Source organism: Podarcis filfolensis (assembly GCF_964270895.1).
Source record: "Podarcis filfolensis genome assembly, chromosome: 1".
NCBI lineage: Eukaryota > Metazoa > Chordata > Lepidosauria > Squamata > Lacertidae > Podarcis > Podarcis filfolensis.
This window is the reverse complement of record NC_139604.1, coordinates 9,639,804-9,664,580: the sequence shown is the minus strand read 5'-3', so window position 1 is coordinate 9,664,580 and position 24,777 is coordinate 9,639,804. Positions and strand designations below refer to the sequence as shown.

General features: G+C 46.6%; 1 protein-coding gene and 1 long non-coding RNA gene across 2 annotated transcripts in view; one reads left to right on the top strand and one right to left on the bottom strand.

The window, feature by feature from the left end:
• The window catches only part of CYP20A1 (cytochrome P450 family 20 subfamily A member 1), a 41,856-nt gene extending 17,395 nt beyond the window's left edge, over positions 1-24,461 (top strand). The window contains exons 7-13 of the mRNA XM_083631399.1: positions 3,198-3,313; positions 5,796-5,850; positions 8,732-8,852; positions 11,601-11,712; positions 13,708-13,772; positions 18,961-19,050; positions 21,015-24,461. Of these exons, the coding sequence (XP_083487525.1) occupies positions 3,198-3,313; positions 5,796-5,850; positions 8,732-8,852; positions 11,601-11,712; positions 13,708-13,772; positions 18,961-19,050; positions 21,015-21,165 (710 nt within the window). The 3' untranslated portion in view covers positions 21,166-24,461. The remainder of the gene's footprint in view (positions 1-3,197; positions 3,314-5,795; positions 5,851-8,731; positions 8,853-11,600; positions 11,713-13,707; positions 13,773-18,960; positions 19,051-21,014) is intronic.
• On the bottom strand, positions 11,628-18,750 carry LOC310743449. The gene is made up of 3 exons (XR_014539027.1): positions 18,035-18,750; positions 13,673-13,766; positions 11,628-11,748 (listed from the first exon to the last, which is right to left on the bottom strand). It is a non-coding gene; the product is annotated as an uncharacterized lncRNA (long non-coding RNA).
• Positions 24,462-24,777: the final 316 nt, after the last annotated feature.

Genomic DNA, 24,777 nt, shown 5'->3' with positions numbered 1-24,777 from the left:
GATTTGCCCAGAATGTCTTCAAATCAATAGGCCTTCAAATCAAAATGTCTTCAGACCATTGCCCTGGATTTGGTTCTCTTTTAACTGTTTTCACAAGGAAAAAAAAACCTCATCCCTGCCACTGCAGAGAGAGGCTTAGAAATGTGAGGTTAAGGGTAGTTTGGTTTTAAGCAGAACTTCCAGGAGGTATTGCTCCAGCAATCTACTGTAGTACAGCCTCTGGCAAATTGAATAAGGCAGAACGTAAATTTTCAAATACTTTGTGCTGTCCTTTGCAGGCAGTGTGTTGTCCAGTGCAGCTATTACATCAGATCGTCTGCCTTACGGAAGTGAATTACACGCAGCTAGGAACATGTGGTTCTTGAACCAGTCCGATGTCCGAGAATCCCTCTCTGCATTCATCTTCCCACTCCCCAAATCGGTGTGCCCATTAAGTGGATTGCACATAGCCACAGGCCTTTACACTTTAAAATAAACTGGGCACATTTTGTGTAATACTTTTCATATTTGTAGGCAGGGGAGAGACTCTGGTTATTGGTTTAGTCCGAGAGCAGCTAACTAGTGACCCACAATACAGTCATATCTTGGTTCTCGAATGCCTTGGTACTCCCAGGCTTTGGCTCCCAAACGCTGAAAACCCGGAAGTGTTCTGGTTTTCGAATGTTTTTCGGAAGCCGGATGTCCGACGTGGCTTTGGCTTGAGTGCAGGAAGCTCCTGCAGCCAATCGGAAGCTGCGCCTTGGTTTTCGAACATTTCGGAAGTCGAACGGACTTCCGGAACAGATCAACGTATTTTTCGCTCTATAAGACGCACCAGACCACAAGACGCACCTAGTTTTTGGAGGAGGAAAACAAGAAAAAAATATTCTGAATCTCAGAAGCCAGAACAGCAAGAGGGATCGCTGTGCAGTGAAAGCAGCAATCCCTCTTGCTGTTCTGGCTTCTGGGATAGCTACGCAGCCTGCATTCGCCCCATAAGACGCACACACATTTCCCCTTACTTTTTAGGAGGGAAAAAGTGACTCTTATAGAGCAAAAAATACGGTATGTTTGAGAACCAAGGTACGACTGTATGTTGTTGAACCCCCAACTTCTATATATCCCCGATAGCATGGCCTGCCATCAGGGATGATGGGAGTGTTAGTCTAGCAGCAGGATCCCTGGTAGCTATTATTATTCTCTCTCTCTCTCTCTCTCTCTCTCTCTCTCTCTCACACACACACACACACACACACACACACACAGACACAGAGACACACACACATTTTTCAAAAGGACACAGTAAGCAATAAATCACGTCTGCATTTACGTGCCGAGAAAGTGATGCTGAGATCTCTTGACAATGCGCTCTGTGCAGCCCTCCCAAAAGGGGAGCTGCATGTGAAGGGATGTGCTTAGCTCAGATTCCACCTCTTCAGAGTCCAAGATGGATGGTGGCTAAAAATATCGTACTTAGACTTAGAGTGGTTTGTAACTTTAGGAATGTTGTGGCTCAATATTCAGCTGCCTTGTATGGGAGAAAGCGTAGAAAGACAATTACAGATTTATTCATTTCATTATTTGCTTGGGGGTGTAAGAAATGCTTCTTCCCCTCCATGCTATATATATTTTTAATAAATTGCGTTTTCAAAAAAACAGGGAGCATATTTAACCCCTCCCCCCCATCCCACTTACAACTTCATACCAAATACAGCATGTATACATATACTATATGACTTCCCTTCCACCCTTTTCCTGGTTCCTTTGCTTTTCTACTGCTCTGTGTAATCCACACCTTTTAAATCATCTAGTTTGTTATCTATTAAATACTCTGCCTATTTCAAGTTTGCTGGATCAAGACCTGCTAAGCTATGTATTTGTCTATAAAAGTAAAGGGTAAAGGGACCCCTGACCATTAGGTCCAGTCATGGCCGACTCTGGGGTTGCGGCGCTCATCTCGCTTTATTGGCCGAGGGAGCCGGCGTACAGCTTCTGGGTCATGTGGCCAGCATGACTAAGCCGCTCCTGGCCAGCCAGAGCAGCGCCATTTACCTTCCTGCCGGAGCGGTACCTATTTATCTACTTGCACTTTGAGGTGCTTTAGAACTGCTAGGTTGGCAGGAGCAGGGACCGAGCAATGGGAGCTCACCCCGTTGCGGGGTTTCGAACCACCGACCTTCTGATCAGCAAGTCCTAGGCTCTGTGGTTTAACCCAAAGCGCCACCCGCATCCCTCAAGTCTCAGCTTACCAAAGACTTATTAGATACAAATATGAAAGTATTCTCAAAATGTACGAAGTGTTGTTGGAGTGGGAAACTAAAGAAGGATCTGGGAAGGTAAACTGCGTTTCTGTGCACTGCTCTGCTTCGCCAGAAGCGGCTTAGTCATGCTGGCCACATGACCCGGAAGCTGTACGCTGGCTCCCTCGGCCAATAAAGCGAAATGAGCGCCGCAACCCCAGAGTCGGCCACGACTGGACCTAATGGTCAGGGGTCCCTTTACCTTTAACTTTAAGCTGAGACTTTTGTTCTGCAAAGCCATTTCCTCACACTATTCATTCCCCCCCCCCCATATATGAGAGCCAGTGTGGTGTAGTGGTTAAGAGCGATAGACTCGTAATCTGTGGAACTGGGTTCGCGTCTCCGCTCCTCCACATGCAGCTGCTGGGTGACCTTGGGTCAGTCACACTTCTCTGAAGTCTCTCAGCCCCACTCACCTCATAGAGTGTTTGTTGTGGGGGAGGAAGGGAAAGGAGAATGTTAGCCGCTTTGAGACTCCTTCGGGTAGTGATAAAGCGGGATATCAAATCCAAACTCTTCTCCAAATACATGCATATGGCTCTGTAGGCTCCCCTTTGAGAAGATGCACCCACTTAATGATGTTTTGGGTTGGAGGCAGTAGGTGCCGTTCCACAGTGCAGAGGGCTTTGGAGAAAGAGATCTGCATTTAATCTACAGCAGCTGCGGGAACCGTTGGTCCTTCGGATTCTGCTGAGCTCCAACTCCCATCAGCACCGGGGAATGGCCAGGAATGATGAGAGTTGCCATTCTTCAACATCTGGCGGTCCAAAGTTTCCCCACGCGTGATCTGTAATGCATGAAGCAGCCCTCACGAGGGAGCGGACTGCAAACCGCCTGGCAGGGTGTGTCAAGGCGGACTCTGAGACAATGTCCTCTGCCGGCTAATGAAAGAACCGTTTTGTTTTCCTGTGCCCGAAGCTCTGATGGAGATGGAGATGGTCTTGAAGAAAGTCATAAAAGAACGGCAGGGGAAGAATCTCAGCCGAGACATCTTCATAGACGCTTTACTGCAGGGGAAGCTGAGCGACAAGCAGGTATCTACATCTGTGCTGTAATTAACCATTAATGGAAGTCCCGCTAGACCCGCTGGTAATTGCATTCTGCTGGGCTTGATTAATTTAATTGCCTGCATTGTTTCTCCCGATTTTAATCTTCATCCGAGAGAGGAGGAGAGAGGGGCGGCGGAGGGTTTTCTCCTTTAACAACCTTGAAGCTTTAAATACCGTATTTTTCGCTCTATAGGACACACTTTTTCCCCTCCAAAAATTAAGGGGAAATGTGTGTGCGTCCTATGGAGTGAATGCAGGTTCCTTGGCTTCAGCGATAGCAACGCGAAGCCTCCGAAGCGCAGAGGGAGCGCTCCCTCCGTGCTCCGGAGGCTTTGCGTTGCTTTCGCTGAAGCCTGGAGAGCGAGAGGCGTCGGTGCGCACCGACCCCTCTCGCTCTCCAGGCTTCAGGGATAGCCCCCTTAAGCCTTTGGAGCGCAGCGCGAGTTCCCGCTGTGTTCTGGAGGCTTCAGGTTCCTTTCACTGAAGCCAGGAGAGTCTTGCTCTCCCAGCTTCAGCAAAAGGAACCCGAAGCCTGAGGAGCGCAGCAGGAACTTGTGCTGCGCTTGGAAGGCTTCAGGGATAGCTGCGCGCAGCCCCTCCGGCAGGGAGAGGCTGCACGCGGCTATGGCCTCTCCCTGCTGGAGGGGTTGCGCACGGCTATGGCACAAGCCAAGACAGCGAGCGGGATGGATCCCGCTCGCTGTCTTGGCTTGTGCCATAGCCACGTGCAACCTCTCCGGCAGGGAGAGGTTGTGCGCAGCTTGTACGCTGCTCTTTGGGGCTGGGGGGGAAATAAGATTTTTTTTCTTCATTTCCCCCTCTAAAAACTATGGTCCGGTGTGCCCTATGGAGCGAAAAATACGGTATATAGATTTCTATTTGATTACTCTCTTTGCTTTCGTCCCGAGAGAAGCGTTTGAAGCAGCTACTTCTGCTTAACATGGCTCCATGCAGCATTGACCTTTGTGGGGGAGCGGCTAGCCCGCGGCTTGCAAGGCATGCTGGTCCAAGCCTTTCAGGTTCCATGTTTGAACCTCAGGCCGCCATCTTGGAATCCTTGAGCAGCCGGCATTTAAAGGCCGCTGCTATGACTCATCCTCCTGAATGAGTCAGAAGCAACTTCTGTTCCAAGCGTGACTTCCTCCCTGGAGGGAACCGCCAACTCAAGTTGAGTGAGCATGTTCCTTGGCAAGGTCATTTCTCGTCCAAAGGGAGACCCTTTGGGCAAGCAGTCTGGGACCTTTAATAAGGCACAGCATTCATGACACCAACTTGAGTTCAAACCCCACTCAGGGGAAAGGGACAGGGTTGGGGCCCCCTTGCCAGTTTGAAAAGCTACTCATGTCTGGAGCAAAAGAGAGGGTGACCCTGTGACTCAAATGTACGACACTCGCTCCACAGATCAGCTCATTAGCCGTTTGACCACCACAGCAGTTGAGCACCATTGCTGGTACAGTGGTACTTTGGTTCTCAAACTTAATCCATTCCAGAAGTCCGTTCCAAAACCAAGGCGCGCTTTCCCATAGAAAGTAATGCAAAATGGATTAATCCGTTCCAGACTTTTAAAAACAGCCCCTAAAACAGCAATTTAACATGAATTTAACAGCGATTTAACATGAATTTTACTATCTAACAAAATAATTGATCCATAAAATGAAAGCAATAATCAATGTACTGTACTATAAAATAAATAAGACAGTATTGTAGATGATAAAAATTATTTTTTTCCCCTTACCTGCAGTGATGATAGTCATTGTTTGGATGGGGGGCTTTTATCCATTTCCGCGGTCACACAATCAATCAGTCAGTAGCTGAACTGGGTTCCACATAGTCACAAAAACAAATTAACCGGAAAAGCCTCAAAAACACAAAATAAATAGCAAAAACAAAAGCGCCAACCTTAATCAGTTCCGGAAGTCCATTTGACTTCCGAAATGTTCAAAAACCAAGGCGCAGCTTCTGATTGGTGCAGGTGCCCCGGAAACAATAGCAGACAGCCGCATTGAACGTTCAGCTTCTGAAAAACGTTCAAAAACCAGAACACTTATTTCTATGTTTTCAGCGTTTGAGAACCAGGGTACCACTGTACACCCTATTGAACACAGTGGTGGACAAATATGAGGGCTCTTTGTGTGTCTGTGTAGGTTTTTGAATGTTTGCGTGACGTTGCACATTTTTTCTACTCAGAACATCTGTAAAGGGGCTATGGAAGATAAGTCATTCCTTCTGTTCCCAAGTTTTTCCTACTATATCTGTAATTAGCAAGTATAGAATTAATTCCAGGTCCTAATATTGTTATTATTTTACATATTCTAAACAAACTTCTTATTTAGACTATTAATAACTAGAGCAATTACTCAGATCCTGCTATTTTATTATTTGTCCCCTCAGCCAAGATTTTGGATGGGATAGTGACAATTTTTACCATGTACTGATTCGGTCCCCTGAACCAGACTTTGTTTCCTAGATTTTGGAAGACACAATGATATTCTCGCTGGCAGGGTCCATAATCACAGCTAAGTGTAAGTACACAAAACGGAACCTAAAGCGTTGTGCAACTGACGGGCGTAGACTTGTGCCTGTGAAAACTCAAGACACAATAGATTTTAGTCTTCAAGGTCCTAGGCCAATGGAAATATAGAAAGTTGCCCATAGGACCAAGCCTAGTCATAGGTGAGCAACGGCAAAGAGTGTATTATGTTGGGACTCTGAAGTGAGACCTACGTAGCAGAAGTTGCACCTAGTTCCATTCTCCACACAGAGGCAGCTTGAAGTCCAAAATAGTTTACTGGGGCAGAAGATAAGGCTTCAGTAAAACAGTTCCAGACATTGATATAGGCATACAGCTTGTCGGCTTTGCAGATACAGATATATACAAATATTTCTGTTGATGCAGCAATTCAAGACTTAACACAGACTCCGACTCCCAGACAAACCCACTGATTGACCAATGAACTGACATGCCTTAATCAACTGGCTTGGCTGACCCTACACCTGTGGGCTTATCCTATACATGGGGTGATTTGTGCCCAAGAAGGAAATTAAACCCTTCCTCCATGTCCAGTTCTTGCAACATACTATGTTTGATGAATTAGGACTAGGAAGTCTTGGGTTCAAATCACTGCTCAGCCATGAAGCTTAATATTGCCAACTGCCCTGTGATCCTTGCATGAAGGATGGTACAGAAATTTAATTAATTAAAATGGATGACCTTGGGTCATTGCCTTTCCAGGCTAACCTACCTTGTCGAGTAGTCCCAAAGATAAAATGGGAAATTCCCACATACAGAGTCCTGATGAAGGACAGAATATTATTTTGATCATTATATCAGAATCAGAATTGATGCTTTTGAATTATGGTGCTGGAGGAGACTCTTGAGGGTCCCATGGACTGCAAGAAGATCAAACCTATCCATTCTTAAGGAAATCAGCCCTGAGTGCTCACTGGAAGGACAGATCCTGAAACTGAGACTCCAATACTTTGGCCACCTCATGAGAAGAGAAGACTCCCTGGAAAAGACCCTGATGTTGGGAAAGATGGCGGGCACAAGGAGAAGGGGACGGCAGAGGACGAGATGGTTGGACAGTGTTCTCGAAGCTACCAGCATGAGTTTGACCAAACTGTGGGAGGCAGTGGAAGACAGGAGTGCCTGGCATGCTCTGGTCCATGGGGTCACGAAGAGTCGGACACGACTAAACAACAACAATCAGAATCAGGTTTCACTTGATTGGGGTGGCTTGAGTAGGGGTGAGATTGGTCCCCATCCATCACATGAAGCCATTTTCTCCAAACCACAGCCAACCGCCCCATACCCGATGCTGTACATGCCATTGGGCATGGCGCAGGTAGAGACATGACTGCAGATGCATGATCATGAGCCTTAAAAGTACGCTTTTTGTTGTGTGCCGGCGAGAGAGGCTTGCTGTTACAGACTGTCAGCAGATCAGTGGTAAGAGCAAGCCAGCTGGGATAATGGAGTTCTCAGTAGTGCTGAAGGGATGGGTTTCCCAAATCTAAAGCCTGGCTGTGCAATCAGTCTGAAACGGGCCCCAAAATCCCCATTTTTCCTTCTCCAAGGGTCCATTAGCTAAAAACCATTAACTTGAGCACTTGAGCCAATGTATAACAGGAACCCAGCTGTATAAACAAAGCCCTCTCCTTTATCAGTCCGTGATGCTTAATGGATGGCCTTGTCAGTTCCGAAGTGGAGACGGGACGGCAGAGCTGGGGTTTATCTTATCTTGTAGGTTGTAAATATCCTGACACACTGACGCACAGACTCTGCAAGACAGGGTCTGTCAGCCCACGGCTGGAGATAGAGATGGCGTCAAGGGAAACTCCTATAGCTGAGTGACTCTCTTAACCCCAAGATAAGAGTACAGGAACAGGAACATCTGTTTATGTTCATGGATGTCAACTTACGTGTATGAACGTACGAGGCTGGATTCCTGGGGAAGGGGGAAGAGGGTGCCTGGAGGATATATATACTGTGTGAAATTTCTCTTTCTTCGGACTTGCTGTGAACTGACCACGCAAGTGCCTTTCTGCTACTCCGTAGAGCAGAAACCAATAACTCTTTCTCTGAATCAACCTCGGTGTCTTTTGACTCCTTCCTCCCTCTCTGGGAGCAACACTCACCCTACCAATCGGTAAAGTCTAAGAAGGCTGCAGTGCAGCTGACCCCTGCCCTAAATGGGGCATGGGGAAACTTCTACAGGCTTGAAGTTGCAGATAGGTGGAAACATTAAGCCTCACTTGGCTTAGTCCCCCCCCCCCCCCCGCGCGTGGTTTGCCATGCTGCAAAGGAAAAATTGGTTGCCTGACACCATAGCGATGTCGGTTGATTGACAGGTAGGCAGTTTCCCACCCGCCTGTCGAAATGGCCATCTCGTGGGATGGATCCATATCCATGCTCTAGAGATTTCCAGCTCCTTCAAAAGCTATTCTAGCCTAGGGGCTATGAGCTAGAAGTCTATCATCTAAATCTGGGCTCTGCTTTAAACTCACTGGATAGCTTTCAGCAAGCTACTATCTCCCCAGCCTCCACCTGCAATGTGGGAATAACAATAATAATTGTCTACTTTACAGGGTGGTTATAGCGCTGGCTGAATCTTACATGTGGCGCACTTAGGAGAAAGCACTTCATAATTGCTAAGTAGCAGCCTTACTTCAAAAGAACTCTTTAGCCTTTTGAAATGTCCTTCTGGTTTTTGCAAGCCTATATTTTCATTTCCCCAGAACAGCTGTTTCCTCTTTGTGGGTAGCACTGCTTCGTATGATCTGATCTTTACATTCTGCGTTTTTGCTTTTTTTTTTTTTAGCTACCGTACAGGAACTGTAAATCGAAAGCAAGAAATTGCTGACTTAACATATCCTCTCGTCTTCTTCTTTTTCTTTTAACAGTGTGCACCTGGGCAGTTTATTTCTTGACTACCTCAAAAGAAATTCAGGAGAAGCTTTACAAGGAAATGGACCAAGTTCTTGGAAAAGGTCCAGTCACACCTGTGAAAATTGAGCAACTCAGGTACTCACTTGGTTGTGTGTGTGTTTTATGACTGTGCTTGGGACTCAACAGCTACAACTTCACTGATAACCTAACCAGTTTTGAGAGCAGGATTGTACCACACACCCCTGGATCTCTTCCACGCTGTTGCGATTTGGCATGTAGGAATCTCATGCAGGCAAATTCAGCTTGTGCAATTAAAGACGATTTGGCGCTTGTGTGCAGCAGCATAGCTGTCAAACGTCCCTTATTTGGCGGGAAACTCCCTTATCCCAGCGCCGTTTCCCGCTGCTTTCCCAGATTGATATTATCCCATAAATTTCCCAGGTTTCAAAGGAAGCAGCTCCTCTCCCTCCCTCCCTGCTGGCCAGGGAGAAGGGAGGCTCCAACTGTGTTGCTTGGCTGCGTTGCTCACCCAATAAGGAGTCTTAAGAACGACTGGGGGGTGGAGCTTGCATGCCTTGTGCCGGTCAAATCGGCCGTGTTGCCTGGGGACTCACCTTTGCTCAGCGCTTCCCAGCGGAGAGGTGACGGTTTTCCTTGCTGCATCCCCTTTGCTGGGTTGCTGCGCTGTGGGAACCACCGCTTGAGGCTTCATTTGGCTGCTGGCTGGGCTTTCTGCCTTTGGCTCAGAGGGGCTCAGAAGTTGACCATACCTGTGCTTGGAATTGGATGGATACATCATTGACGGCCCACTCACCCTTGCCGGGGAAAAGGTCTGTCTGGAGCGAGGGCACATGGTGGGGGAAAAGGAAAGGAGCTGGTTGAGTACAGTGGCAGGCGGCGATCTCGTGGGAGGGAGGGCTGTTGGATTTGTTTTGGAGGCTCCTTCAATTGACTGTTATGGGGGAAAGGAAAGGAGCTGGTTGACTAAAATCCCTTATTTGGGCTGCAGATCTCTTATTTTCGAGGCTGCTGGTCCCTTATTTTCAAATCTGTAAGTTGACAGCTGTGTGCAGAAGTAAAGGTAAAGGTAAAGGGACCCCTGACCATTAGGTCCAGTTGTGTCTGACTCTGGGGTTGCGGCGTACAGCTTCCGGGTCATGTGGCCAGCATGACTAAGCCGCTTCTGGCAAACCAGAGCAGCGCACGGAAACGCCATTTACCTTCCCGCTGGAGTGGTACCTATTTATCTACTTGCACTTTGACATGCTTTCGAACTGCTAGGTTGGCAGGAGCAGGGACCGAAAAACGGGAGCTCACCCCGTCGCGGGGATTCGAACCACCGACCTTCTGATTGGCAAGTTCTAGTCTCTGTGTTTTAACCCACAGCGCCACCAGACATCTGACTTCTTGCAGTAAGGAAAGTGATAGGAAAAGTCCCGGGCGAATTTGGATTGCAGTTGGCTTGATGCAATGTCATCATATAGCCTCTCTGCAAACAAATCTGAATGAAGGACTTACAACCTCCCCACGGGTTTTATGCAAACAAATCAGGATGAACGCTCAAGAAGCCGGTCATCCAGACTGACCTTCCACTTCTTCTGTTACCCTCTCTTACACCAATTTCCCTCCTCCTTTCTACGTTTTGTTTAAGTCCAGATATAACCATGGTCAACACAAACCAGAACTGAAGTGGGTTTGCAAACCCTGGTTACGAGGCAATCTTGTAACATTGTTGTTGTTATTTGTCGTTTAGTCGTGTCCGCCTCTTCATGACCCCATGGACCAGAGCACGCCAGGCACTCCTGTCTTCCACTGCCTCCCACAGTTTGGTCAGGCTCATGCTGGTAGCTTCGAGAACACTATCGAACCACCTCGTCCCCTTCTCCTTGTGCCCTCCATCTTTCCCAACATCAAGGTCTTTTCCAGGGAGTCTTCTCTTCTCATGAGGTGGCTAAAGCATTGGAGCCTCAGCTTCACGATCTGTCCTTCCAGTGAGCACTCAGGGCTGATTTTCTTCCGAATGGATCGGTTTGATCTTCTTGCAGTCCATGGGACTCTCAAGAGTCTCCTCCAGCACCATATAGTGGTACCTCGCAAGACGAATGCCTCGGAAGACGAAAAACTCGCAAGACGAAAGAGTTTTTCGAGTTGCTTCGCAAGACGATTTTCCCTATGGGCTTGCTTCGCAAGACGAAAACGTCTTGCGAGTTTGTTTCCTTTTTTAAAAAAAACCGCTTGAAGAGGTGCAGTTGCGACTGACCGTGCTTCGCAAGACGAAAAACCACGCAAGACGAAAAGACTCGCGGAACGAATTAATTTTGTTTTGCGAGGCACCACTGTAATTCAAAAGCATCAATTCTTTGGTGATCAGCCATCTTTATGGTCCAGCTCTCACTTCCATACATCACTGCTGGGAAAACCATAGCTTTTACTATACAGACCTTTGTTGGCAAGGTGATGTCTCTACTTTTTAAGATGCTGTCTAGGTTTGTCATTGCTAGACAGCATCTTGTAACATTAGGCCCTGATTTTTAAGCAAATCCATGGACCAAAGGTGGAACTGAAAGACTCAGGGGGCATGGAGTACGTGAGCCCCACATCAGAATCTGTGCTTCTTTTCTTCAAAGAATGGATAGCAGTTTGGGAATGTTTTGCACCTGCGTTCTGGCCAGTCGAAATGCAATTTGGACCCTAGTGGATTGATCCTGCTACAAGTTGCACTGTAACTTAACGTGAAGCCCTCGGTTTTGATTCTTACCCTTACAGAATCTAAGAAGCCTGCTTGAGGAGTCTGAAGAAGTGTGTCCAATGGGGTTGTCATTGTTGTTGCCGCCTTTTTCTTGCTTCAAATGAAAGGCTTGCAATGGGTTTCTCTGTTTGCAGATATTGCCGGCAGGTTCTGTGTGAGACGGTGAGGACATCAAAACTGACACCAATTGCAGCTCGGCTGCAAGAGCTGGAGGGCAGCGTTGACCAGCATATTATTCCCAAAGAGGTAGGACTGGAAGCCAGCGCTCAAAGCCTCCCTTTCCTTTAATCAGAGAAAAGTCATTGTTAACATTTGTTAAAGTTTGGAAACCTCTCAGAGACGTTTTGCATGAAAAAGAAATAATGATATTTAGATTTGAGGGCTGAAAATAATGTTTGCTCATAGAAAGTGGATTTGTTGGGTGTTATATGGGATTAGGGACGTGGGTGGCACTGTGGGTTAAATCACAGAGCCTAGGACTTGCCGATCAGAAGGTCGGCGGTTCGAATCCCCGCGACGGTGTCAGCTCCCGTTGTTCGGTCCCTGCTCCTGCCAACCCAGCAGTTCGAAAGCACGTCAAAGTGCAAGTAGATGAATAGGTATCACTCTGGCGGGAAGGTAAACGACGTTTCTGTGCGCTGCTCTGGTTCGCCAGAAGCAGCTTAGTCATGCTGGCCACATGACCCGGAAGCTGAATGCCGGCTCCCTTGGCCAATAAAGCGAGATGAGCACCGCAACCCCAGAGTCGGCCACGACTGGACCTAATGGTCAGGGGTCCCTTTACCTTTACCTTTATATTGGATTGGATGAAGCGAATATTGTTTTTATATAGCAGACATAGGAAGAATCAGAAGTTCTTTACTTTCTGAATCTTATTTTTCGCCTCTTTCTTTCTTTCTTTCTTTCTTTCTTTCTTTCTTTCTCTATTTCTCTCCCCCCCCTTTTTATGTTTTTATTGTATCTAGATCAAAGCGTTTGTTTGGTTCAAAAAAGAGGAAAGATACTAAGTTTTGTATTTTTCCTCTATAAGACTTAATAATTTTTTAAAAAAAGTTTTTTTTAAAGTCTCTCTTTCCTATGGATGAAAGCTAATATTTTGTTTTTATTATAGGAATGCTTAGGTAGAGGTTTATGCATAAGGTTAAGAAACCAGGGCGTTCTTTTTCCAGTAAGCCAGGCTATGAGATCACCGAGACTTTTGCCCACGTCTGAAGACCCTTCGTGTAAACCACGATTAAAAAGAAAATCTACTAAGTAACCTTGGTTTCCTGTATCACCCAAGCTATGGGTTACTAGCTTCATTTAAATCAGGGGTAGGCAACCTAAGGCCTGGGGGCCGGATGCGGCCCAATCGCCTTCTCATTCTGGTCCGCGGACAGCCCGGGAATCTGCGTGTTTTTACATGAGCAGAATGTGTCCTTTTATTTAAAATGCATCTCTGGGTTATTTGTGGGGCATAGGAATTTGTTCACTCCCCCCCCCCAAAAAAAATATAGTCCAGCCCACCACATGAAATGAGGGACAGTGGCTGAAAAAGGTTGCTAACCCCTGATTTAAATGGTACATTCACATCCTCCCTCATCCTGACCCCCTCCCCCAAGCTGTGCTTGCTTAGAGCCAAACCCCACTTTTCTCTAGGCAAGTGTGCTCAGGATTGCATCCTGATGTCCGCTTTAGCAGAGAGCATCAAAGCATTCTTCGCATCCAAAGGGAAGGCTCAAATGAGCCAATCTGAAAGACAAACTAGAATAAGACGTCTTCCATCAGTCTTGTTTTAATCAGCTTGCCTAGAAGTTTCTATCTTAATTTCCATCCGTAAAACAAAATGAAGCCTGCAGGGCCTGGGTTTTTTTGGTGTTTTGCATTCCTTCATTTGAAATACATTCCACCCCCCCACCCCCCCAATAATAGCAGTGTCTTATTGCTGGCCTCCGAGCAGATGTCTGCTTTCGCTAGCAAAATACCCCCCCCCTAAAAAAAAACCCCACTCCTTTCAAATTTAACAACTGGAAATTAGATTGGTTCACTTCAAATTCATTCTGCAAGGTGGCTGGATTTTGCATGAATAAAGCTTATCCAGTTTCCATCCTGTACCCGTTTGCTGGGAAGAAAGGCCTGTTGAGAGGTACAGAATCCCTCTGCAAAGCCCGCAGTGGTCTGCTAGGGTGCGCCGTTTGTGTGCGGCAAATGTGGTGTGTCATCTGACCTGGCTAAAGTGATGCATTTTTCATTTCGTTTCAGACTCTCGTGCTGTATGCGCTCGGTGTGGTGTTACATGACAGCTCGACTTGGCCGTTGCCCTATAAGTATGGAAACACAAGTAACTTTATCTATTTCTGTCTTTCCCCTTCCCTTCCAGCTGATTTTGCCATGTGTTTCTAAATGGATGGTTGTGCTGTAATAATAATAATAATAATTTATTTATACATACATACATACATATATACATACATACATAGGGACGCGGGTGGCGCTGTGGGTTAAACCACAGAGTCTAGGGCTTGCCGACCAAAAGGTTGGCAGTTCGAATCCCCATGACGGGGTGAGCTCCCGTTGCTCAGTCCCTGCTCCTGCCAACCTAGCAGTTCGAAAGCAAGTCAAAGTGCAAGTAGATAAATAGGTACCGCTCAGGCGGGAAGGTAAACGGTGTTTCCGTGCGCTGCTCTGGTTCGCCAGAAGCGGCTTAGTCATGCTGGCCACATGACCCGGAAGCTGTACGCCGGCTCCCTCAGCCGATAAAGCGAGATGAGCGCCGCGACCCCAGAGTCGGTGACGACTGGACCTAATGGTCAGGGGTCCCTTTACCTTACTTACATACATACATACATACCCCGCTCATCTGGCTGGGTTTCCCCAGCCACTCTAGGTGGCCTCCAGCAAAATATTAAAATACAATAATTCATCAAGTATTAAAAGCTTCCCTAAACAGGGCTGCCTTCAGATGTCTTCTAAAAGTCAGATAGTTGTTTATTTCCTTGACATCTGATGGGAGGGTGTTCCACAGGGCGGGCGCCACTACCAAGAAGGCCCTCTGCCTGGTTCCCCGTAACTTCACTTCTTGCAGTTAGAGAACTGCCAGAAGGCCCTTGGAGCTGGACCTCAGTGACCGGGCTGAACGGTGGGGGTGGAGACGCTCCTTCAGGTATGTTGTTGTTTAGTTGTTTAGTCGTGTCCGACTCTTCGTGACCCCATGGACCAGAGCATGCCAGGCACTCCTGTCTTCCCTTCAGGTATATTGTAGAATCATACTTTGGGTTGAAGTAGCTTCAAGATAAATATTTTCGGGTTGCGCGCTGCGGCTACCCGGAAGTAACGGAGCGCGTTACTTCCGGGTTTCGCCTCTCGCACATGCGCAGACGGTCAAACTGACGTCACGTGCCTGCGCAGAAGCGTCAAATCGGGACCCGAGCATGTGCGGACGCACGGACGCGGGTTGTGTTCGCTTCTGGATGTGAATGGGGCTCTGGAATGGATCCCGTTCGCATCCAGAGGTACCACTGTACTATTTTAGAGGCAAGGGGGAGGACTGCATGTTGGAATTCTCCCCAGTGTGTGTTTGTTGTTGTTTTGTTTTAAAGCCCTGCTCATGGAAAAATAGCATGTGGGAAAAGAAGTCTTCTCTTGACCTGGCTTCCCAGGATAGCTCAGTTGGTAGAGAACGAGACTCTTAATCTCTGGGTTGTAGGTTTGAGACCCATACTGGGCAAATGTTTCCTGCCTGCAATGTAGGAATATGCAGTTGTCCCATGCAGGGATTGAACCTGCAGCCTTGGCATTATCGGCACCACGCTCTAACCAACTGAGCCATAGCAGCCAAGGGAATATGTGATGATAATAATAATAATAATAATAATAATAATAATAATAATAATAATAAATAAATAAATAAATAATTTTATTATTTATACCCTGCCCATCTGGCTGGGTTTTCCCAGCCACTCTGGGCAGCTTACATAAAAAATGGTAAAACATTAAGACATTAAAAAATTCCTGTTACAGGTTTACCTGTCGTCTGTAGGGAACGAAGCAGTCTTTCAGGTATTTGGAGCCTAAGTCATTTAGGACTTTAAACAGTAATGTGAACACCTTGAATTGGGCCCGGAGGGAAATGAACTGACAACCGGTCTGTTGTGCTGCTTGTATGGGATGGCGAGAGGTGATATAGCCTCTTGCCATATGATTGATGATCTGGAAATTGCTTACAGCTGTATTGCATTAGACCTCTCCTTGATGCCTTCCTTTTTAACAGACGGGAGGTTTTAGAAGTGCGGGAAAACCAAACATCCCCCCCATACAGTCCCAGAACATGGTTCTGAACGTACAGTTCAGTTCTATATTTTTTTGAACCTAATTAAACATCATGGGTGAGGCGAAAAGCCCCTTTTGTTAAGACGGATTTGCACCCTTGCTTTCAAACTCAGGGCTTTGCAAATGTGTTCTTGCAAAATGCTTTTGGTGGCATTTTTTTTTAAATCGATAACTTCCTTTTCTGAACGTTCATGACCTTCTGTGGCAAATGCTGCGTGCAGGATTTTCTTTTTAAAAACAGGTCGCTGTGAGAAGGAGATGTTGCAATCGCAATTCATAACGAAATCTGTGGTTCGGAGGAGGAAACATCAATCATGGGTTTTTGTTTTTAAGGAAATGGAGGTTCTACCTCATTCTTTCCAGACTCATTTTTATGGATTCTTGGCTTCAGATTTTGACTTCTTCAGCATAACAGGAACTGCTCTAGCTCCCTTTGGCCTCCAGATGGCAACTTTTAATAGCTTGGGCACCGTAGCTCTGGGGTTGCTTACTGATTTCAGTTCAGGGCGGAAACACAATAGGGCTTAATCTAAAGAAATAAATTCAGTCCAAGGGCCCCTGTTCTCTTTCCGGCAGCCATAGCTTTCTTCTTGGAAAAAGGAAGCAGAGGAGCAACACAGCCAATAAGAATCGTAGATGCTGATATAGTCTCCAGGAGTTCCACAGGAAGAACTGGAAGTGCAAGGGCTGTTGTCCCTTTTAAAAAATGGCTGCCACACTCTTCTCTTGGGGCCGGGGAAGGGTGAAAAGTAAAAAAATGGCTAGGTGTTGGATATTGGGAGTACAGTGGTACTTCTGGTTGCGAACAGGATCCGTTCCGGAGTCCCGTTCACAACCTGAACAGAGCGCAACCCACGTCTGCAGGACGGGATTCGCCACTTCCGCACATGCGTGTGATGTCATTTTGAGCGTCTGCGCATGCAGCGAAACCTGGAAGTAACTAGTTCCATTACTTTCGTGTCGCCGCGGTACGTATCCTGAAAGAACGTAACCTGAACCTAACGTAACAAGAGATATGACTGTACAGTCGTACCTTGGTTTTCAAACGCCTTGTGACTTGAACGTTTTGGCTCCTGAATGCCGCAAACCCGGAAGTGAACGTTCTGGGTTGTGAACTGTTTTTGGAAGCCGAACGTCCGACGCAGCTTCTACGGCTTCCAACTGACTGCAGGAAGCTCCTGCAGCCAATCAGAAGCTGTGCCTTGGTTTTCAAACGTTTTCGAATGTCGAACGGACTTCCGGAACGTATTCCGTTCGACAACCAAGGTACGACTGTATTGTTAAAAAGTCCGCAGCCTGTGAGATCTACGACTAAACAAAATTGTCAACCACGGAAATGCTGTCTGGATTTTCTGCCTTAGGCTCTTCAGTGGTCTGCAATTGATGTGGAAACAGACACATTCCTCATACAACACTTGTCTTTAGGGCAATGTGAGCAGCGGAGGGAGAATGGGTTGTGTGTTTGTGTGCGTGTGCATGCATAGGTGTGACCTGTGCAAAGTTATTCTCTGCTTGCTTTCTAAATTCCTTGTGGAGAACCTGTGGCCCTCCAGATGTTCGTAGACTCACAAGGTTGGAAGGACAAAATTTTTTTTTTCTTCCAGTAGCACCTTAAAGACCAACTAAGTTAGTTCTTGGTATGAGCTTTCGTGTGCATGCACACTTCTTCAGATACCCTGGTAACTGGAAGGTTGGAAGGGATCATGAGGGTTCTCCAGCCCAACCCTCTGCCATGCGACACTTTTTTGACCAGTGTGGGACGCGAACCTGCGACCCTGAAATAAACAATCTCATGCTCTACCTACTGAGCTATCGCCATTGCATGTTGCTGAACTACAACTCCCATCTTCCCGCAAATCCCAACTGGCTTTTAAGAAAAGGGTGCAACACTCAAACAGCTGAAGGTTTGAAGAATAAAAAAGTAAATAATTCTTTTCACACCCAGCGAAATACCATGCATGCAAAATAGCACATGTGCTGCAACACAGCCTCTACTCAATATTATTTTCTGCCGTGAATGCTCTTTCCCCTTTTAGCTTTGGAAATAAACAGCCTGGCATCATCTTAATTTTCAATTACCATCCAATAACAGCCTCACTATAACAATACCAAATTATAATACAATTACTAATACCAGTCATTCAAATACCAAATTATTTAACGCCTGGCATCATCTTACCGCCTTGTCAGTCCCTCGATGATGGCAATCTTGACGTTAATTTAGACTAGGCTGTATAATTGCTTTTAAAAACCCACTGACCTGATGGTGAAACAAGCTTTTCATTCTAATGAATCATCAGCTTCTGCACAGGTACTTGTTCGCAGCCTGGCTGGCTTGAGAAAAATTGGGAGGAAGCTTTGTGCAGGCTGGCTGGCAGGCTGCAAGGAAAGAAGGAAGGAGAGCAGAGAAATTAGATTGCAGGGCTTTTGAGCAAGCAGTACAGAATCGAGCGAGAAAAGGGTTCAGGCACACAGACACTGAGGCCCTGTGTATTTTGTACTGATGTACTTTCTGGCTGCCTTATAATGGCATTCTTGCAGACCTAGTTTTTGGGGTCAGGGAGGTTTCCCCAACCTGTCCACAGTGATCCATGCGACGGTCACCTCCAGGCTTGACTACTGTAATTCGCTCTATGCGGGGCTGCCCTTGAAGCTGTCCCAGAAACTCCAGCGGGTGCAGAATGCTGCAGCGAGGCTCCTCATGGGGTCTCTGCCATGGGAGCATATTCACCCAGTGCTTTTCCAGCTGCACTGGCTCCCGGTGGAGTACAGGGTCAGATTTAAGGTGTTGCTTTTGACCTTTAAAGCCCTTCACGGCCTAGGACCCTCGTACCTACGGGACCACCTCTCCCGGTATGCCCCACGGAGAGCCTCAAGGTCCATAAATAGCAACACCCTAGTGGTCCCAGGCCCTAAGGAAGTTAGATTAGCCTCAACCAGAGCCAGGGCCTTCTCAACACTGACTCCAGCCTGGTGGAACACTCTGCCTCATGAGACCAGGGCCCTGCAGGATCTGATTTATTTCCGCAGGGCCTGTAAGACAGATGAGGCTGAATTTTAATATTTTAATGTTTCAATATTTTAATGTTGGAGGGCGGGGCATAAGTAAAAATTATTGTTGTTATTATTATTATTATTATTATTATTATTATTATTATTATTATTAATTTCTTCTTTCTCTTGTAGATTTGATCCAGATAGATTCAGTGACAACTCTGCCATGAAAAACTTCTCCCTTCTGGGTTTCTCAGGGAGCCAGGAATGCCCTGAACTGAGGTGAGCATATTTTTTTATTGGGGGGGGGGAGCAAGAACAGAGCATCTCTGTTTCTGTGAGGAGTGAGGCAGCAAGAGAGAGGGGGGGGGTCTTTTGGGTAGCATTTTCTCCAGGTCATTTCGCCTAATGGATTGTGTGATCTCCTCCGTTGCCCGTTCTTGCTTTGATCCTAGAGATAAGATGGAAGGGAATTTTTCTGTCCACTCCTCTTTCTTACTCTCCACCTTGCCTCCCGAGTGACTGGGGCCTCCCTACAAAAAAAGGCTCTCTCCGGAGGGTTTGGGGTGGGGTATAAAGCTGAAGGGACCCCTGACCATTAGTCAAGTCGTGACCGACTCTGGGGTTGCGGCGCTCATCTCGCTTTATTGGCCGAGGGAGTCGGCGTGCAGCTTCCGGGTCATGTGGCCAGCATGACTAAGCCGCTTCTGGCGAACCAGAGCAGTGCATGGAAACGCCGTTTACCTTCCCGCCGGAGCGGTACCTATTTATCTACTTGCACGTTGATGTGCTTTCGAACTGCTAGGCTGGCATGAGCTGGGACCGAGCAACGGGAGCTCACCCCGTTGCATGGATTCGAACCGCTGACCTTCTGATCAGCAAGTCCAAGGCTCTGTGGTTTAACCCACAGCGCCACCTGCATCCCATGTTTGGGGTGGGGTACTGTCATGAAATCCTACTCGTTATTGATCCAGAGCAGATTCCAGCGTATGCCTAGCAGAGTAAAATCTTAAAACATGTTGCGGGATTCTCAAAAAAATAGAGGCAATTAATATTTCATCCAGCAGAGCTTTACTGCTACTGAAGGCAAATGAGCATAATGGTCACGAATTCAATACATTCAGGATTGGCGGAGTCCATAGAAATCCAGTTGCAGCAAACTTAACTTAAACTTACAATAACTTATAATATAAGTCTAAAACACAATGCTAAGCATACTATGTACAGAACACCACACTAGAAGGAAGCGAGATAGAAAGAGAAAGTGAAACCCAGGCTCCTTCCGGCCTATTTTTATCGCTAGCATGATCTTGACAGAAGAGATAACAGAACCAGTTTAAACCAGCTGTACAGTGGTACCTCTGGATGCAAACGGGATCCGTTCCGGAGCCCCGTTCGCATCCAGAAGCGAACGCAACCCGCGTCTGCGCATGTTGCTGCTTCCGCGCATGCGTGTGACGTCATTTTGACCATCTGCACATGCGTGAGCGGTAAAACCCGGAAGTAACGCACTCTGTTACTTCTGGGTCGCCGCAGCGCGCAACCCGAAAATACTTATCCCGAAGCTACTTCAACCCGAGGTATGACTGTACTCAGCTTCTCTGAAGGAATAACCCAAACATCAGGTACCTTCTGCTTGCTTTTTTCACACAGAGAAGCTTCCAGAACCCTCTGGAATTAATTAGAATAGGAAAGATCTCTACACATCAGATCAATACTTTCTGTTCTAAGAAATGCAAACTGACAGGTACCTCCTGAACATTGCGGGATGGGACACAGGGAGAGGAGGGGAATTGCCCCAAATCCATTTGGGGGCATTCCCTGCCCTCCCTTAGGGTCCCACACTCCAGAGACGCGTTTTGGAGGATCCAAAGCTCTGACTTTTTCTTCACTGAGGTCCAGCACCGTGGGCCTTCTGGCGGTTCCCTCACTGCGAGAAGCCAAGTTACAGGGAACCAGGCAGAGGGCCTTCTCGGTAGTGGCGCCCTCCCTGTGGAACGCCCTCCCACCAGATGTCAAAGAGAACAACAACTACCAGACTTTTAGAAGACATCTGAAGGCAGCCCTGTTTAGGGAAGCTTTTAATGTTTGATGTATCACAGTATTTTAATATTTCCTGGAAGCCGCCCAGAGTGGCTGGGGAAGCCCAGCCAGATGGGCAGGGTATAAATAATAAATTATTATTATTATTATTATTATTATTATTATTATTATTATTTGCCTTCTCCTCCCCTCTGGTTACACAGGTTTGCCTACACGGTAGCTACAATCCTGCTGACCGTGATCGTGAGGAAACTCCACTTGCGTGCTGTAGAAGGTCAAGTCGTGGATACCAGATATGAACTGGTCACCTCGCCGAAGGAGGAAGCCTGGATAACCATATCCAAGAGAAACTGAGGCGAGCCGCGGAGTTTTATTCCAAGAGAAGAATCCTATTAGTGCCATCCGCCGTCTTCCGTTATCTCACTGTAATAATTTTTCGGCATTCTTGGCCTAAAATACTTCCCCTCTTCTTTAATGAAAATGGCCTAAGCTAGGGCTGCTGTATGTTCAGAATTCCCCAGACTTAACCAGAATATGGCAGTCAGAAACAGCATCTGGGTGAAAATCGCTGACATGTCCGGGAAAATCTGGACGTATGGCAATCCATGTCTAGATTTTGGCGAATTTCCTTAAAAACAGTTCAAAAACTTATTTTCATTTCACAATAAAAGCTCAACAACTGTTGGCAAAACTAAAAAAACAGCTCAAGAACTTTGCCCATCAACCACTTTTGTGTCCGGATTTTCACTTTTTGAAACATGGCAACCGAAACACTGAAGATAATCAGGTTGCCTCTAACAAAACTGTAATATAATCTGAAGGATTGACAGAAGAGGATAATTTTATAGAATAGATGTATTGCAGACTAAGCTCCCACCACCGAAAGCTGAAAATAATTAGAGTTGCAAAATAGCCGCACATTCTGTTTTAGATGCTCTTATGCTGTACACACCCAATGTGTGTATAGGTAGGTTGAGGTAAGGCATTTTGTATATGCACCATTAAGTTCTGGCAAACTTGTTTTTATATATGAAGGAACACTTTTTATTCTTACAGGGGCGGGAATCACTTTTTCAGGACTGTGTCGTTGCATGGGAAAACACAATTTTTGGTGTAACGTTTGATGAGTTCTAGCCTTAAATTAAGCCTTGACTTAGCTACAAAAGACTGGCTGTTAAGAAGGTCAGCTTAGAGGCCAGAAGCCCGTTTTCAATAAGTATAACATCGTAAAACCCTACCATTGTCCTTACTTCTCCATGAGCTGTATTGGAGAAACAAGTTTCGAAACGGAATTGAATAAATCCGTGGGTGAATATTCAAGATCACACGCAGAAGCGGATTAGTTAGTTACAGCTTCTCATTTGTATGCCTAGTCCAGGCTCCAATCCAGTTTTAAGTCAGTTGCGACTAATCCCCATTGAAAGCAATGGAACACATTCATTGTAAGTTGGAGACACCCCATTGCATTCAATGGGACTTGGCCGCAACTGGCTTAAACTGGATTGGGACTGATCAGGTTCAGGAATGATGCACAGCAATTGTATCGATGAATTGTCTCTGTGTGCAGGAGTAGTTCTGAACTGAATTAATCCAGAAGAACACACCTAAGGACGTTGCATTTTTATTTTTTCAACGGAGACCTCTGGGAAGAGCTGCCTTTCTGCCATACAGGTTTGAGGGGTCAAACCAGCTGCGCTACCAATGCAGTGTTTTGTTTTCAAAAGTAGCTCCGATCAAAATGAATCTCTGTTATGCATTATCATCAACCCATTTCATATACAGTGGTACCTCGGGATGCGAACGGGATCCGTTCCGGAGCCATTTGCATCCCGAACAGAACGTAAGACCCGGCAGCGTGTCTGCGCGTGCCACATTTTGCCGCTTCCGCGCATGCGCGTGACGTCATTTTGACCGTCTGCACATGCGCGAGCAGCGAAACCCAGAAGTAACGCGCTCTGTTACTTCTGGGTCGCCACGGAGCGCAACCTGAAAGCACTCAATCTGAAGCGTATTTATCACGAGTTATGACTGTGTTGTTGTTTAGTTGTTTAGTCGTGTCTGACTCTTCGTGACCCCATGGACCAGAGCACGCCAGGCCCTCCTGTCTTCCACTGCCTCCCGCAGTTTGGTCAAACTCATGCTGGTAGCCTCGAGAACACTATCCAACCATCTCGTCCTCTGTCGTCCCCTTCTCCTTGTGCCCTCCATCTTTCCCAGCATCAGGGTCTTTTCCAGGGGGTCTTCTCTTCTCATGAGGTGGTCAAAGTATTGGAGCCTCAGCTTCAGGATCTGTCCTTCCAGTGAGCACTCAGGACTGATTTCCTTCAGAATGGAGAGGTTTGATCTTCTTGCAGTCCATGGGACTCTCAAGAGTCTCCTCCAGCACCATAATTCAAAAGCATCAATTCTTCGTTGTATGACTGTACAATGTTCCAAATTGTTTTCAATACCAGGTGCCCTTTTTTTTTTAATCAGAGTTCCTCTTCCTGCTAACTTTTTAAACTGCAATTCTTCTACCCATGCAATTAGCTTCAATGAAAAATAGGCAATTAAAAATAGTCAGCAAAATTAGTACACTAAGTTTAAAGGCTTGTGACCGGTTAGCAGTCCCGGATTTTTATTTTTATTTTTTCTTTCCCTTGCTGAGCTTTCTACTTAATGCTTGAAAGAGTCCTCTCGATTGTGCTACAAACCATTGCTTAGGCTTAACCTTATTTGAATTCCCCACCTCCCTGCGCTTCGCCTGGGGTGCCCTATGCTTTTGTATGACACCTACAGGCAACAAGCATTTTAGGCATGTCCCCAATTGATGCACGATTCCCAGAGTGTGGGTCCTTTTGGCCCCGGAACGGGGCTGGGAATGGATCTCCCATGCAAAATTGTTGCCATCTGTACTGGGGTGAATCAAGCCCTTTCCAGAAGCCGGAATCTCTAAGATTTTGAGGTGAGCGTTTGACTTGATCACTGACCAGCACGATAAACTTGTTTCTCGACATCAACACTATGCAACTTTGGAAGAACCAGGCGATGGACGATAAAATGCCTTAATGCTGCTTGCCGCAACTTTGTGGCCAGGTACTTTAAACCTTTTGAGTGCCACAAGATGCCTTTTTATCCTCCGAAAAGCAGGAAGCAGATGACCTACTTATACAAAACGGCCAAAACGCAGCCGCCAAGGGTGCAAAAGACTTTCCAGGGCTTGTAAGAGGATGCCGGGAATCTTGAGTACCAGTAAGCATGTTCTCAGCTTCCTATCTGCATTTGCAACACCTGCAGTAGGGTATGGCCTGCTGTCTCCCATGCATGCGGCAGAAAATGCGAGAACATCTTGTAGACATGGAGGCTCTGCATCTGTGATTGGATTATGCAGGGAACACATGCGGAAGAGTTTCGATGTCTTCAATTTTAGGCATGCAGAGCTCTGTGCGTCTCCCGCTGTTTGCATGCAAGTTGCAGAATGGGTCGTGCTTTGCCCAACATTTCAGTGAGTGTGGTTTATAAGGCGAGACTAGAGTGTGCATTCTTTGACTTCAACCGCAGATAGGAATTAAGAACTTATTTTCGCATTACTTGGTCCCGGACTTGTTTGGGTGTGCTGTTCTCCTGCTTCCTTTCTTTCCTTAAATAAAGTATGCTTTGACATAGTTTGATTGCTGGGGAAGCCTGCGGTTGTTTTTAACATGGTTTTCTTTACAGGTTGAGCCTAGGGTGGAGAATCGCAGGATTAACTGGAACTGCTCCTTCATCAGGTTGTGGCTGGCGTTCGAAACCCCCATTGCTCTAGACGCCTTTTGCGACAGGGTATTTCATGAGCGTGAGCAGTTTCTGAGCTCTGGGTGCAGGACTGCACCTAAGATTTCAGATTAAACTGCAGAGTGGGAGGAAAGGAGGACCATTTTCTGCCTCCCCTCTTCCAGCTACTCTCTGAAGACTGGAGAAGAGACCCTCTTAAGAATATTAGGGGGG